General features: G+C 48.6%; 1 protein-coding gene and 1 long non-coding RNA gene across 2 annotated transcripts in view; one reads left to right on the plus strand and one right to left on the minus strand.

Annotated features, from left to right (window-relative positions):
• The window catches only part of DNAAF1 (dynein axonemal assembly factor 1), a 27,303-nt gene continuing 11,264 nt past the window's right edge, over window positions 1–16,039 (minus strand). Inside the window, exons 7-12 of the mRNA XM_068529121.1 lie at window positions 9,907–10,073; window positions 8,337–8,594; window positions 4,117–4,226; window positions 2,392–2,448; window positions 1,126–1,498; window positions 1–338 (exon numbers count right to left, since the gene is read on the minus strand). Of these exons, the coding sequence (XP_068385222.1) occupies window positions 232–338; window positions 1,126–1,498; window positions 2,392–2,448; window positions 4,117–4,226; window positions 8,337–8,594; window positions 9,907–10,073 (1,072 nt within the window). The 3' untranslated portion in view covers window positions 1–231. The remainder of the gene's footprint in view (window positions 339–1,125; window positions 1,499–2,391; window positions 2,449–4,116; window positions 4,227–8,336; window positions 8,595–9,906; window positions 10,074–16,039) is intronic.
• Window positions 3,496–9,468, plus strand: LOC137753781 (uncharacterized). Its single transcript, XR_011071579.1, has 3 exons — window positions 3,496–6,071; window positions 6,865–7,312; window positions 8,532–9,468. It is a non-coding gene; the product is annotated as an uncharacterized lncRNA (long non-coding RNA).

The following is a 16,039-nucleotide window of genomic DNA, read 5'->3' on the forward strand; positions in this document are numbered from 1 at the left end:
TCAAGGGAGACATTTACAGTTACATGGTTTATTCTGCAAATAACCAGGGGTTGTGTTAGGCTTTGAGAGCAGGGAGCACAGAGCCATCCACGTCCGGGGCCCTGCACGCCCTCAGTAACCGCAGCTCTTTGAAGGGAAGGGGAGCCCAGCCAAGGGGGTGACCTGCCCCTGCTGGGGGGTCAGGCGGGGGCCTGTCCCTGTTAGTCCAAGAGCAGAGGGGCTGCCTTGGGCTCAGTCCAGGCCAAATTCAACGTCGCCCCAGTCTTCTCTGGCCTTGGGCTCCGGGCACTCCTCAGGCTCCGTCTCAGACTGGACTTCATCCTTTTCAGGGCTGTTCCCTAAAGAGCCAGGAAATGGGTAACTCGGTGTTCTTGGGAAGTGCGGCCAGCCCTCACCCCTTCCCGCGTGCGGGCCTCGGGGCAGCCATGCAGGCTGGTGTTCAGCAAGAAGCCTGGCTGCCATCCGGTGTGGATTACAGCGGGCGTTGTCTGCGTTCAACAGCTCCGGAGTTGGATACCCGGAGGCACAAAGCTGAACACAGAGCTACCCCCAGTGCGCTTGTGACCAGCAAGCACTAGCCAGCTTCCCCCAAAGTGCCTCTCCCTGGTCATGGGCACAGGCCCCAGCGCCAGGCCGGCGGGCATGTCAGGGTGTGGCTTTACCGGTCCCACCCAGCCGGGCACTGTGGGCACCGTCTCCCCGCCTGCTGAAGCTCCCTTCCCGGCCAGCACCATCTCACAGTCATTCATCCTGGTCCTGGGCCTTCACGTGGAAGACCCACACCCTCCGGCCAGCTGTCACCCTTGTTTTGTCCCATATTCCCAGCTGCGGTATCACCGGTCCCCTCCTTCCCTCAGCAGCCTTGGTCTGGAAGGGCCAAGGATGGGGAAGGTCGGGGAGGGGGTCGGTCTGGCAGCTCGTTGGCCCCGGCCGACGACTTAGGAACGTGCTCTAGCGATTTCCGTGGTCTCTGGAGAGGTCGTGAGTGACCCCTCTGAGAACCCGGGTATTCCTAGGGCAAAGGCCCAGGTGGCCACCCGCTCTGGGTTTGGGTGGTCCACAGTCCATTTCCCCCTGAGAAGCTTTTGGCCCCTGTAGCCTTGAAAGTTAGTTGGGTGACACTACCTGGAGGGGAGGCCAGAAGCAGGTCCTCATCCCTGTCCTCGCTGCACGGGGCTGGCGCGGCTTCCCTTTCGCAGGCTGGGGGCCAGGGTGGTCGCCCTGAAGGCTCATCGTCGTCCAGCTCCTGGATCAGTGGGCGAGGGGCCTTGGTGTCTCTCCTGTGGGTTTCCAAGTCCCTCTCTGCTGCTGCTTTAAATATGCCTGTAAAGGGCGTCTCCGTCTCGGCCTTCCTGCAGGTGTCCTTGGAGACTGCGAATATATTGGAAAGGGTGTCTGTGGATGTGTTTTCCAGCACTGGGGGTGAGGTGTAGTCTAGTTCAGGGTCACTGTCGTCACTCAGGCTCGAGATGGCTGTAATCTTTGGAGAGCACATCTTCTGTTAAAAGAGAAAAGATGTATTTGAACATTTCTGTTTTCACCATAGTCTCTAAAATGCACAATGCTAATTCGGCTTTTTTATTCCATCACGCTGTGGGCCCGAGGGAGCACAGCACTCGCTGCTTGAAAATCCGGCCTCAGGATGGACACTCCTTGGCAGCCGTCTGTGAGCCCTGGAGACCACGGTGAGCTCTGCAGCCAGGTCTCCACTCCCTCCGGCCCTCGTCAGGTCTCCGTGTGGTACGGCCCTCGCCCACTCTGTTCCTGCTGCACCAACACCCTCCTGGGTCCCTGAACGGTTCATCTGTGAGCCTTGGCTTCTGACGGGCTCCGCCTTCACCCGGCCGCCTAGTCGTGCTTTGGAGGTCAGGCCCCCACGGAACTGTGGTCTCCTGTGTCTGTGTCCCTCCTTCGATGACGAGCTCCTGCCCTGAGATTACACCTTAGGCTTCCCTCTCCTTGGGCCCCCCGGGGATGGCCCACACTGGCTCTCAGTACCGCCAGAGGGAGGAGGGTCGGGTCACCTTGGGAGAGGTCCCTATAGGGCCTTCTATGCTCTCCTCCCTCCCTTCCCCTGCCCGTGTGTCGCTGTGGTGCGGACATTCACTAGATGAACATACGGATACATCAAAAGGATAGAAAAAATGTTCAGATAATTATGTGTACAGAACATGATTATTAAAAATCAGTGATAAAAGATCTGTTCAAAAAAACCAAAGCGGCTAGTGGTGAAGCCTCAGCAAGGGGAGCAACAGTAAACAGCCGCATTTCCTTAGGTGAGGCGAGAAGGCTTCAAGCACCAAGCACAAAGGGCTCGCAGCTTCCCGAGATACCGGGTCAGTGACGGGGCTGGAAGGGAAGGTGGGACTGGGGGGACGTGTGAGAGGTCACCTTGTGCTGGTCTCCCGGAGATCCGCCCGCATCCACGTCTTCCAAGTCAGGCAGGTCCTGGAAGAGAAGACGACCCCCGTCAGCAGGAGGGCACGCTCCCAGCGCCCGGTCCACGGGCCAGACGCGGCCGCACAGCCAACCAAGCCTGCGCTACGTGCTCCGAGTGTGGAGGGGCCCGCGGAGTGACCCAGGCCACTCAGGCCACGTGCACGCTCGAAACACACGCAGAGGCAACACCAGGCACCTGGATCTGATCGGTGAAAGAGATTTGCAAGGTGTGACATCTTTCAAAAATTTCCACCTCTTTCTCCACTTCACTTTGGTGTTACTCACCCAGTTCATCTGGGGGGAAACGTACCTCCTATACACAGATTTGTCTTAGGACTCTATGTGGCATAAAGCGAGTCTATTTTGGACCTCCCCCAAAGTAGGGGGGGCTTTTCTGTTTTGTGCTGTGTTTGGGGGTATCTTCATCTATAGCACCCCGTCCAGCGTGTGAGGCAGGCACAGTGTGTGGTTAGATGCCTGGGCTCTGGAGCCACACTGCCTGCGTTGCTACTCCTGCTCCATCGTTGCCTGTCTGTGTAGCCTTGGGCAAGTTGCTTAACCTCTCTGTTCTCAATTTCCTCATCTGTAAAATGGGGATGACAATGGTACCTACGTCTTAGAGTTATTGGAAGGGTTAAATCAGTCGATAACAAGATGTGTTTAAAATAGTGCCGGACAAAGAGGAAGAACAGTCAGTACTAGCTTAGCGTTGGGGTCCTGTATACGGTCAGTTATCAAATGTTAGGGAAGAATTGCCCACTTTTGTTCGTCATATGTATATGCAGGCCCAGAAAACCAGAAACCCACTCTGAATATTGGCTGTACTCAGTTGAACACTTGTTGAGCCACGTGAAATTGTGAGGTTGGGAATGAAACACCCGTGCGGGAGTTTATGGAAGAAGCGGGCGGGGGCAGGCGAAGCTGCGCGCACGGCTCGAACAGAAGGAGCTCACTCGTGGGCAGAGAGGCGGGCCGTCCTCCGGGCGAGCAGGGTGTGAGGCTACAGGTGGGGGGCACCGGCCCCCACCCCTCGCCCCACCAAAGCACCGTTCCCGGGGGTCATGGCAAAGTGTGTACGTCCCCGGAGACCCACTCCTGTGGGCACAGCATGTCAAACTGTTATCAGAGCGGAAGGGCTTCAGGGAGGAGGGCCATGCTCCGGGCCGTGATCAGTCCCAAGGTCAGGCGGCCCCTCACTGAACAAGCCCCAGGGGACGGGCCGCTGGACAGCCAGGCCAGGCCAGGGTGCAGGAGCAGCGAGAAGCCAGGAGGACGGGCAGCTGCCCACAGAGGATGAGGCTCTGACGATCAAGGGCAGCTTTCGCAACAGTTGTGTATACGGCCAGCCAGGCAGAGCTGCTTTCAGTGTAGCTTCTTTGGGGAAAACACGTCAAGAGTTTCGTAGACGTAGTTCAAGGGGACTCATCTGGGCCATCACTTCTCAGTCTTGAAGGTGCACAGGCACGGACCCCCCTGGGGGAGGGCTTATTAACTGCAGGTTCTGAGCAGTGGGTCTGGGGTGGGGCCCGGGGTTCTGCCTCCTAAGCAGCCCTCAGGGGAGACCATGCCTGCTGGCCCAAGGGCCACACTCTGGGCAGCGAGGATTTGGAAGTTTTGTGTCTGATCTGATACCGGCTGTACCGCAGGTACTTCTCTGCAGATGCACCAATTACGTACGTCGATGAAGAGCTTCTCCTTCGTCTCCAGTCGGATGGCTTCCAAGTCTTCAGCTCCACAGAGCTCTGTACCTGATGCACTTTCAGTGGCCACAGTCTGGGGAGCTGATTCTAAGGAACAACAAAGAGTTATATTAATCTTGGAGTTAGTTTCATACACGGTGGACAGACGGGCAAACCCGAGGTTAAGGCGATTCCAAGAGGAAGGACAAAACCCTCGGGTCTGAAAGCCTCCAGCCCCTGTGACAGGAGCTGCAAGAATCCCAGGTTAGGACAAGATTATGTCTGAAAGGAAAGGGAGACAGCTGCCCCCTTCCTGGAGCCTGGAGATGGAAGCACCAGCCAGGAATCCGTGAAGAATACGCAGGAACCTTGGAAAAGGCATGATTGATGGGCCAGGAGATGAAGAAAGAAAGGCCGTGGTGCCAAAGGCCAAGTTTCACAGCCCCTCCTGCTGCACGAGCGTCAGGGAGACCTGTGAAGTCACCGCAGGGTTGCCTGTGGAACGTGGAGTCCAGACGGGGCTTGTCTTCCTCCCCCAGGCCCCTCCTGTCCTGCCCTCTGCTTCCTCTCCAGTCTCCATGACTAGAGATGAATAGCCCCGCTCTGCTCATGACACGCTGGTCCGCTGTCTGCCCTGAGGACTGGCCGTGCCCAGTTTGACTCGAGAGCCACACTGGGGCACCCGTTTAGAATGAAACAAGGGGGACTTCCCTGGTGGCGCAGCGGTTAAGAATCCACCTGCCAGTGCAGGGGACACGGGTTCAATCCTTGGTCCGGGAAGATCCCACATGTCGCAGAGCAGCTAAGCCCGTGCACCACAACTACTGACCCTGCTCTCTAGAGCCCGCGAGCCGCAGCTACTGAACCCGCGTGCCGCAAGTACTGAAGCCCGCGCGCCTAGAGCCCATGCTCCGCAACAAGAGAAGCCACCGCAATGAGAAGCCCGTGCACCGCAACGAAGAGTAGCCCCCGCTCGCCACAACTGGAGAAAGCCCGCACGCAGCAACGAAGACCCAAAGCAGCCAAAAATCAATAAATAAAATAAAATAGGCAAAGTAGATAAATAGATGTTTAAAAAAAGAATGATATAAGGACGTGGGCAGGGGCTTCCGGGGCTGCTGTGGACGATCCCAGGCCCACCTCCCAGGCCCGGTTTGTCGTGGTCTCTTCCACTTGGCTGTGCCCATGGCTTCGCAGCTTCTAATTACGACAGCAGTCTGCTTCCCCTCCAACGAGCCCTTCCCCCGGACCCCTGTGTCCTGCTCGTGGCACCGTGGCGTCCAGCTTCCCAGCCAGCAGAAGCTTTAGTCCAGGCAGCTGCCAAGTCCCTTTGTTTCCTAAAACCTACCTGCTTAGGCTTTGTGTGCCGGGAAAAGGCGAGGCAGGGAAGAGACTACAGTTGTTGGGCGTGTTCCTTACGTTGCCTCATGTGATCCGTGGCAGAGACTGTTCCCACTTCGCAGGGGCTAGAACGGGCTCCGAGAGGTTTTGTGGCTTGCCTGAGGTGTCTCTGCTGGTTACGGGGCTGGACTTGGGTCTGACCTCAGGGTGTCTGTCTACCAAATTCGCTGCCTCACCTGTTCACGGTGTTTTAATGAAATACATGTGTCATTCTCTGTACCATTTTGGTGACCACTGGAAGGAAGCTAAGGCTCCTCTAGACAGAGTGTCATCAGATAGAGGTGGGACACGTGTGTCTCCGTGACGGTATGCGCTCCTATCACGTTTCCCCTGGTCCTGATACTTAGACTCAACATCGGGATGGGGAGCTATTCAAGCCTCCGAGCCCTGACTCGGTCCCCAGGCAGCCTTCCCTGGTTCCTGACTCCATGATGAGAGAGGATGAGCCCAGGAAACGCAGCAGAGCTGCTCGTACCGTTTATCTCCTAATTTCCTGCATCCTTCACTAGGCCTCGTGACTTGTAAGGAAAGACTGTGTGCCATGCAAGAAAGGTAAATGGAAAAGTGATTTTTTTTAAACAGATGGCTTTTATATTTAAATTTGCTTTCCTTGGGGTTGAGTAACTTGCGTGGAAGAGGGACCTCCTTGTTCTGACAGCCCAGCTCCCCTCTTGGGACTCAGGACACCCAGAGGGTTTAGCTCAGTAGGGAGGGGACTATGGGGGAGGGGTGGGCAGCAAAGGCCCTGGGGGCTTAAAAGCAGGGAGGATGGCAGTGAATCGAGGTAGAGACCAGCTTGGTCTCTGTGGGCAGATCTGGCTTCAGTTCTGCCCCCACTATCACGTGCTCTGTGACGTGGAGCAGGTTACGTCACCTCTCTGAGCCCCAGTTGCCAACTCAGTAACATGGGTTCATGGTGAGAGCACCTGATCGTGGGACTTTGGGGAGGCTGAGCTGGAAGTCATGGCCTTGGCTGACATGTTAGATAAACATCTGGCTGTGCCTCCCTCTTCTGACCTGCCGCAGGTTGCCAGCTCCTTGTTAAATGTGCCCCTCGTTCAGGAAGGCAATTGCTGGTTTCACTCACAGGAAACTGCTTCTAGGCTAGGTGCGGTTTCAAGGCAAAAAACTTACCGGAGGGGGAGTGAGGATGCAGGCAAAACCTTGTATCTGGATCTCAGGATACACGTGCCAACACCTACATCAGTAGTTCAGAGGATGCCCTTTTCCCCGTGTGTTTAATACATGATTAGTGTCCCTTTTAAATAATAAAACCTGTAACATCGCCATCTGTGGGAAGCTTGAGGAAAAACGTGACCCTTGTCTAGTAGAAATTCTCTTCCAGAAACCAAGGAGTGACCAGGCCTTGGAGGGTCTACAATCCCATCCAGCAAAGTGGTGCCAGGAGCCATAGAAAGCAGGGCTTCAGTGCCTCCCAAGGGAAATTAAATCAAGACAAGTCACGCTTCTCATAGATGCATTCCAGCCGCACGCAGTCTCATGGCAAAGTCAGAAGAGGAGCTGCGGCAGCCACCTGACAAGTATGAGTTGGGCATCAGAGGGATGCGCGGGGCATGTCCCCCTCCCCGGGAGCCTGTTCTCTCTGTGACTATGGCTGTTTAGATCCCACGCACTTTCCTGCTCCTTCCCTGCTCTCCGCCCACTGCTCCTGCCTCACCTGCTGGAACCCCGGGGGACTTCATGAGCTCCAGCATCCCTGATGGGGGCCAGGGCCATGGATGTCAGCACAGTCACAGGTCACCTCACTCCCTACACCACGCCTCCTTTCTAAGGTGCGTTTCTATTTCCCACAGACGTCTTGTTAAAGACTCTAGGCTACAAGATAAATTTTTCAGATGTTACTGAACAAAAGAGGGGTGGGTAGAAAATCCCAGTGAATAATGAAGCACTGATTGTTTGGGGGTATGGAGTGGCCAGTAAGGTTTTGAAAAGAGTAATTAAAATAGAGCTCAGTTGAGTTAATCTTTTGAGGATAGTCTGCCCTGCCATTATCTTCAGCTGGAAAGATAATTCACCCATCTCTGGTGCCCTGGGGTGTGGCCTTTGCCCCCTTGGCAGTCTAGAGACTAGGGTTACTTCGAGGTCTCTCCCAGACAGTGGGGGCCAGACCAGCTGACCTCCCCAGATGGACCTCAAATCCTGCTCAGGCTGGGAACAGAAGGTTCGGGTCTCCCAGGGCTGCACAGACACAGCAGTAATGGGCAGTGTCCAGGGCCGAGTCCTGGGTTTATCTGTTAGTCAGCAGGACCCCAGGAACTTGGGAGAACCTGCCAGTGGGCTGCCCTTCTAGATCAGCATCATCCACTGTGGTAGCTATGGCCGTGTACCTGCAATGTGGCCAGTACTCCTGAGGGGCTGGATTTTAAATTTTATTTAATTGTATCTACTTTTAATTCATTTCAACTGAAAAACTGAAGCAGCCCAAAACAACTTGCTTCTTTTCATAGAGCTGCATTTCACCTTAACCATTCAAAAGTGAGCATGTGAATTGAGATGTGCTATAAGTGGCATATACAGGCTGGATTTTGAAGACTTAGTGTCAAAAGAGGGAAAGTATCTCATGAATAATTTTATGATGATATAAATTATTATATTTTAGATGTACTGGGTTAGATAAAATACACTGTTAGCGTCTCACCCATTTCTTTGCACCCTGTTGAAACTGATACTAGAAATGCAGTCCTGGCTCCCCTTGGGGTTCTAGATAACTCGCAGACCCAGCAGTAAGAAGTGGAAACCCGAGGCCCCCAGATGGGTGCTGGCCCAGCGGCACCCCTGTTGTTCGCAACCACCTACCTTCCCAGGCAGCTCCGGGGCTCGGTGGCGGGGCCTCGGCAGGGCGCGCCCCTCCCGGCTCCCCGTCAGTATCCACAGGCAGCTCCTCCGGGAGACGCGACTCTTCTGACTTTTCTGGGAATAGCTCGTCCTTGGCCTCGAAGCTCTCCTTGACAGACAGCTCCGTCTTCTGCCACCTTTCTCTGTCCTCTGCAGGCGCTTCCTCCCCTTCCACACTGGCGCCCAGGTCCCCGGCACTGTCTGGCGTGAGCACCTCCCCTGAACAGAAGTCCACAGTGAGCTGAGAACATCCTGGGAGGACAAGGGGGACCTGCGGCGAACTGCCGGGATGGTCATCAGAGCGCTGTTTAGGTGCTAACTACACGGGCTGGAAGTCCACCGGGCGATGCCTAGCGCGTGCACTGCCGGCACAGGACACAGCCACCAGAAAGCTGTGCAGGGGGCTCTTAGGAGACGCAGGCTGAGGTATTCGGGGTTAAGGGCCACGATGTCTGCCTTTGCTTTCAAATGGCTCAGCAGAACAGGAAAGACTGTGTGCGTGTGTGCCCGTGTGTGCCAAAATATGAACGACCATCTGATCTAAACAGACAATTCAGCTGTTCATTTTAACTATTCTTTAAGCTTTTCTTAAAACTTGAAAAATATCAAAAGTAAAAGTTGGGAAAAGGGACATAAAACCATGCTACAGGGGAACATCTATTTTATGGGACTATACTATTATGCTGATTCAAAAGAGTAGGCAAAAAGCAATATAGCTATGCCAGGGGCTTCCCTGGTGGCACAGTGGTTAAGAATCCGCCTGCCAATGCAGGGGACACGGGTTTGAGCCCTGGTCTGGGAAGATCCCACATGCCGCAGAGCAACAAAGCCTGTGCGCCACAGCTAATGAGCCTGCGCTCTAGAGCCTGCGAGCCACAACTACTGAGCCCACGCACCACAACTACTGAGCCCGTGCGCCTAGAGCCTGTGCTCCACAACAAGAGAAGCCACCACAATGAGAAGCCAGCGCACTGCAAAGAAGAGTAGCTCCCGCTCACCGCAACTAGAGAAAGCCTGCGTGCAGCAACGAAGACCCAGTGTGGCCAAAAATAAATACACTAAATAAATAAATTTATATATATAAAAAAGAAAGCAATACAGCTATGCCATTTTTTTCCTATTAAAAAAAATACATAAGTGTTACATGCATGGAGAAAAGCCAGGAAATACCCGCACTGAATACGGAGCGGTTCTTGCTATGATACTGTTATTACTCTTGCCTTTCTATGTTTTCTATGTGTAGCGTATTCACATTTTGTAATTAGGTGAAAAACACTAAATGTCATTTAAAAGCACACATAGAGACTCTGGCTCTTCTACTGGGTGTAAGAGGAGGAAGGGGGTTCCTACTTAATAAGGTGCCCTGAGCACCATCCTTGCATGAGGTCAAGGGCAGATGGATCTGCAGGTACATGAACAAATGGTCCCCACCCCCCACCCCCAGTCCCCGAGATGAAAGACTGTGAGTTCAACAGCCCAGATTTTTAATCTAAACGGAGCTCGGGGTCCTCCTTGTGTCTCAAGCATGCACCTTGCGCTTGGCTTGCTTTCTGCCGTTTCCTCTCCTCAGCCCGGCGCTTGATTGCGGCTAAGGCCTCAATGCTGTCTGTGATCTTCTTCCGCTCTCTGCTCTCCCACTGCTGTCTCTCCTCCTTCTCAGCTGTGTACCCTCCTCGTGCCCAGGCCTCTGCACAAGCTCTGTTTAGGAGTATTAAAAACAAAGAAACAAGAACACCCCAGAAATCGGGGAGGTTTGAATTGTCACAGGTTCGAAGTAAATCCAAAACATATACTATCTGACCAAACGTGCTCATTTTCCCCAAAATCAAACTAAAGGCACAGGACATATGACTGCAAGGATACATATTAACACGTGCACATTTTAATCTTTAAAGCCTAATGGTTTGCAAAGCCTTCCAGATATGAGGCCGAGAGCACAAGTGACAAAAGGAAAAAATAGAGAAATTGGACTCCACCAAAGTTAAAAATGTGTGTCATGCAAAGAATACCATAAATAAAAGACAACCCACAGAATGGGTATGCAAATCATACACCTGATCAGGGGGTTGTATCTAGAACATATAAAGACCTATTGCAACTCATTAATACAAAGATGACTTAAAAATGGGAAGAGGTTAAAAGAATGAGAAGACAAACTGCACTGGGAGAAAATATTTGCAAGAAAGATAACTGAAAAATGGCTTGTATCCAAAACATACAAAGAACTATTAAAACTCAAAAATGAAAAAGCACACACATTTTAAAAAGTGGGCAAAAGAGCTGGACACCTCACCAAAGAAGACAGGCAGGTGGCAAACAAGCTCATCATCATAGGACGTCAGGAAAGTGCAAATTAAACCAATGAGATGCCACTTGACACTCAACAGAACGGCTAAAATCCAGAACACTGACAACACCAAATGCCGGGAAGGATGTGCAGCGACAGGAATGCTCCTTCGTTGCTGGTGGGAATGCAAAATGGCGCAGCCCCTTGGAAGACAGCCTGGCAATTACAAAGCAAACATAATCTTACATATAATCCAGCAATCGTGCTCCTAAGTATGTACTCAAATGAACTGAAAACAAATGTCCACACACAAAACCCTGCACACGAACACTGATAGCAGCACTGTTCACGACAGCCAAAAAGTGGAAGCAACCCAAATGTCCATCAACTGACAGATAAAGAAAATGTGGGCTGAGATAGCCTCATCCACCAGAGGGCAGACAGCAGAAGCAAGAAGAACTACAATCCTGCAGCCTGTGGAACAAAAACCACATTCACAGAAAGATAGACAAGATGGAAAGGCAGAGGGCTATATCCCAGATGAAGGAACAAGAAAAAACCCCAGAAAAACAACTAAATGAAGTGGAGATAGGCAACCTTCCAGAAAAAGAATTCAGAATAATGATAGTGAAGATGGTCCAGGACCTCAGAAAAAGAATGGAGGCAAAGATCGAGAAGATGCAAGAAATGTTTAACAAAGACCTAGAAGAATTAAAGAACAAATACCTAAAATACTTAAAGAACAAACAAACTAAGATGAACAATACAATAACTGAAATGAAAAATAGAGTAGAAGGAATGAATAGCAGAATAACTGAGGCAGAAGAACGGATAAGTGACCTGGAAGACAGAATGGTGGAATTCACTGTCGCAGAACACAGTAAAGAAAAAAGAATGAAATGAAGACAGCCTAAGAGACCTCTGGGACAACATTAAATGCACCAACATTCACAATATAGGGGTCCCAGAAGGAGAAGAGAGAGAGAAAGGACCCAAGAAAATATCTGAAGAGATTATAGTCGAAAACGTCCCTAACATGGGAAAGGAAATAGCCACCCAAGTCCAGGAAGTGCAGAGAGTCCCAGGCAGGATAAACCCAAGGAGAAACATACTGAGACACACAGTAATCAAACTGACAAAAATTAAAGACAAAGAAAAATTATTAGAAGCAACAAGGGAAAAATGACAAATAACATACAAGGGAACTCCCATAAGGTTAACAGCTGATTTTGCAGCAGAAACTCTACAAGCCAGAAGGGAGTGGCATGATATACTTAAAGTGATGAAAGGGAAGAACCTACAACCAAGATTACTCTACCCAGGAAGCATCTCATTCAGATTCGATGGAGAAATCAAAAGCTTTACAGACAAGCAAAAGCTAAGAGAAGTCAGCCCCACCAAACCAGCTCTACAACAAATGGTAAAGGAACTTCTCTAAGTGGGAAACACAACAGAAGAAAAGAACCTATAAAAACAAACCCAAAACAATTAAGAAAATGGTCATAGGAACATACATATCGATAATTACCTTAAATGTGAATGGATTAAATGCTTCAGCCAAAAGACACAGGCTTGCTGAATGGATACAAAAACAAGACCCATATATTTGCTGTCTACAAGAGACCCATTTCAGACCTAGGGACACATACAGACTGAAAATGAGGGGATGGAAAAAGATAGTACATGCAAATGGAAATCAAGAGAAGGCTGGAGTAGCAATACTCATTTCAGATAAAACAGACTTTAAAGAACGTTACAAGAGACAAGGAAGGACACTATATAGTGATCAAGGGATCAACGCAAGAAGAAGATACAACAATTATATATGCACCCAACATAGGAGCACCTCAATGCATAAGGCAACTGCTAACAGCTTTAAAAGAGGAAATCGACAGTAACACACTAATAGTGGGGGACTTTAACACCTCACTTACACCAATGGACAGATCATCCTGACAGAAAATTAATAAGGAAACACAAGCTTTAAAAGACACAATAGACCAGATAGGTTTAACTGACATTTACAGGACATTCCATCGGAAAACAGCAGATTACACTTTCTTCTCAAGTGCACATGGAACATTCTCCAGGATAGATCACATCTTGGGTCACAAATCAAGCCTCAGTAAATTTAAGAAAATTGAAATCATATCAAGCATCTTTTCTGACCACAATGCTATGAGATTAGAAATGAATCACAGGGAAAAAAATGTAAAAAACACAAACACATGGAGGCTAAACGATACGTTACTAAATAACCAAGAGATCACTGAAGAAATCAAAGAGGAAATCAAAAAATACCTACAAACAAATGACAATGAAAACACGATGATCCAAAACCTATGGGATGCAGCAAAAGCAGTTCTAAGAGGGAAGTTTATAGCTATACAGGCCTACCTCAAGAAACAAGAAAAATCTCAAACAATCTAACCTTATCCCTAAAGGAACTAGAGAAAGAACAAACAAACCCCATAGTTACTAGAAGGAAAGAAATCATACAGATCAGAGCAGAAATAAATGAAATAGAAACAAAGAAAACAATAGCAAAGATCAATGAAACGAAAAGCTGGTTCTTTGAGAAGATAAACAAAATTGATAAACCATTAGACAGACTCATCAAGAAAAAGAAGGAGAGGACTCAAATCAATAAAATCAGAAATGAAAAAGGAGAAGTTACAACAGACACCGCAGAAATACAAAGCATCCTAAGAGACTACTACAAGCAACTGTATGCCAATAAAATGGACAGCCTGGAAGAAATGGACAAACTCTTAGAAAGGCATAACCTTCCAAGACTGAACCAGGAAGAAACAGAAAATATGAACAGACCAATCACAAGTAATGAAATTGAAACTGTGATTAAAAATCTTCCAACAAACAAAAGTCCAGGACCAGATGGCTTCACAGGTGAATTCTATCAAACATTTAGAGAAGAGCTAACACCCATCCTTCTCAAACTCTTCCAAAAAATTGCAGAGGAAGGAACACTCCCAAACTCATTCTATGAGGCCACCATCACCCTGAAACCAAAACCAGACAAAGATACCACAAAAAAAGAAAATTGCAGACCAATATCACTGATGAATATAGATGCAAAAATCCTCAACAAAACACTAGCAAACAGAACCCAACAACACATTAAAAGGATCATACACCACGATCAAATGGGATTTATCCCAGGGATGCAAGGATTCTTCAATATATGCAAATCAATCAATGTGATACACCATATTAACAAACTGAAGAATAGAAACCATATGATCATCTCAATAGATGCAGAAAAAGCTTTTGACAAAATTCAACACCCATTTCTGATAAAAACTCTCCAGAAAGTGGGCACAGAGGGAACCTACCTCAACATAATAAAGGCCATATACGACAAACCCACAGCAAACATCATTCTCAATGGTGAAAAACTGGAAGCATTTCCTCTAAGATCAGGAACGAGACAAGGATGTCCACTCTCACCACTGTTATTCAACATAGTTTTGGAAGTCCTAGCCACGGCAATCAGAGAAGAAAAAGAAATAAAAGGAATACAAATTGGAAAAGAAGAAGTAAAGCTGTCACTGTTTGCAGATGACATGATACTATACATAGAGAATCCGAAAGATGCCACCAGAAAACTACTAGAGCTAATCAATGAATTTGGTAACGTTGCAGGATACAAAATTAATGCACAGAAATCTCTTGCATTCCTATACACTAATGATGAAAAATCTGAAAGAGAAATTAAGGAAACACTCCCATTTACCACTGCAACAAAAAGAATAAAATACCTAGGAATAAACCTACCTAGGGAGACAAAAGCCCTGTATGCAGAAAACTATAAGACACTGATGAAAGAAATTAAAGATGATACCAACAGATGGAGAGATATACCATGTTCTTGGATTGGAAGAATCAATATTGTGAAAACGACTATACTACCCAAAGCAATCTACAGATTCAATGCAATCCCTATCAAATTACCAATGGCATTTTTTACAGAACTAGAACAAAAAATCTTAAAATTTGTATGGAGACATAAAAGATCCCAAATAGCCAAAGCAGTCTTGAGGGAAAAAAACGGAGCTGGAGGAATCAGACTACCTGACTTCAGACTATACTACAAAGCTACAGTAATCAAGACAATATGGTACTGGCACAAAAACAGAAATATAGATCAATGGAACAAGATAGAAAGCCCATAGATAAACCCATGCACCTATGGTCAACTAATCTATGACAAAGGAGGCAAGGATACACAGTGGAGAAAAGACAGTCTCTTCAATAAGTGGTGCTGGGAAAACTGGACAGCTACATGGAAAAGAATGAAATTAGAACACTCCCTAACACCACACACAAAAATAAACTCAAAATGGATTCGAGACCTAAATGTAAGACCAGACACTGTAAAACTCTTAGAGGAAAACACAGGAAGAACACTCTTTGACATAAATCACAGCAAGATCTTTTTTGATCCACCTCCTAGAGTAATGGAAATAAAAACAAAAATAAACAAATGGGACCTAATGAAACTTAAAAGCTTTTGCACAGCAAAGGAAACTATAAACAAGACGAAAAGACAATCCTCCAGAATGGGAGAAAACATTTGCAAACGAATCAACGGACAAAGGATTAACCTCCAAAATATATAAACAGCTCATGCAGCTCAATATTAAAAAAACAAACAACCCAATCTAAAGATGGGCAGAAGACCTTAATAGGCATTTCTCCAAAGAAGACATAGAGATGGCCAAGAAGCACATGAAAAGCTGCTCAACATCACTACTTATTAGAGAAATGCAAATCAAAAGTACAATGAGGTATCACCTCACACCAGTTAGAATGGGCTTCATCAGAAAATCTACAAACAACAAATGCTGGAGAAGGTGTGGAGAAAAGGGAACCCTCTTGCACTGTTGGTGGGAATGTAAATTGATACAGCCACTATGGAGAACAGTATGGAGGTGCCTTAAAAAACTAAAAATAGGGCTTCCCTGGTGGCGCAGTGGTTGAGAATCTGCCTGCCAATGCAGGGGACACGGGTTCGAGCCCTGGTCTGGGAAGATCCCACATGCCGCGGAGCAACTGGGCCCGTGAGCCACAGTTACTGAGCCTGCGCGTCTGGAGTCCGTGCCCCGCAACAAGAGAGGCCACGATAGTGAGAGGCCCGCGCACCGCGATGAAGAGTGGCCCCCGCTTGCCACAACTGGAGAAAGCCCTCGCACAGAAACGAAGACCCAACACAACCAAAAATAAATAAATAAATAAATAATTAAAAAAAAAAAAAACCAAAAAACTAAAAAGAGTTACCATATGATCCAGCAATCCCACTACTGGGCATATACCCAGAGAAAACCACAATTCAAAAAGACACATGCACCCCAATGTT

Source organism: Eschrichtius robustus, chromosome 19 (assembly GCF_028021215.1).
Source record: "Eschrichtius robustus isolate mEscRob2 chromosome 19, mEscRob2.pri, whole genome shotgun sequence".
NCBI classification, from domain to species: Eukaryota; Metazoa; Chordata; class Mammalia; order Artiodactyla; family Eschrichtiidae; genus Eschrichtius; species Eschrichtius robustus.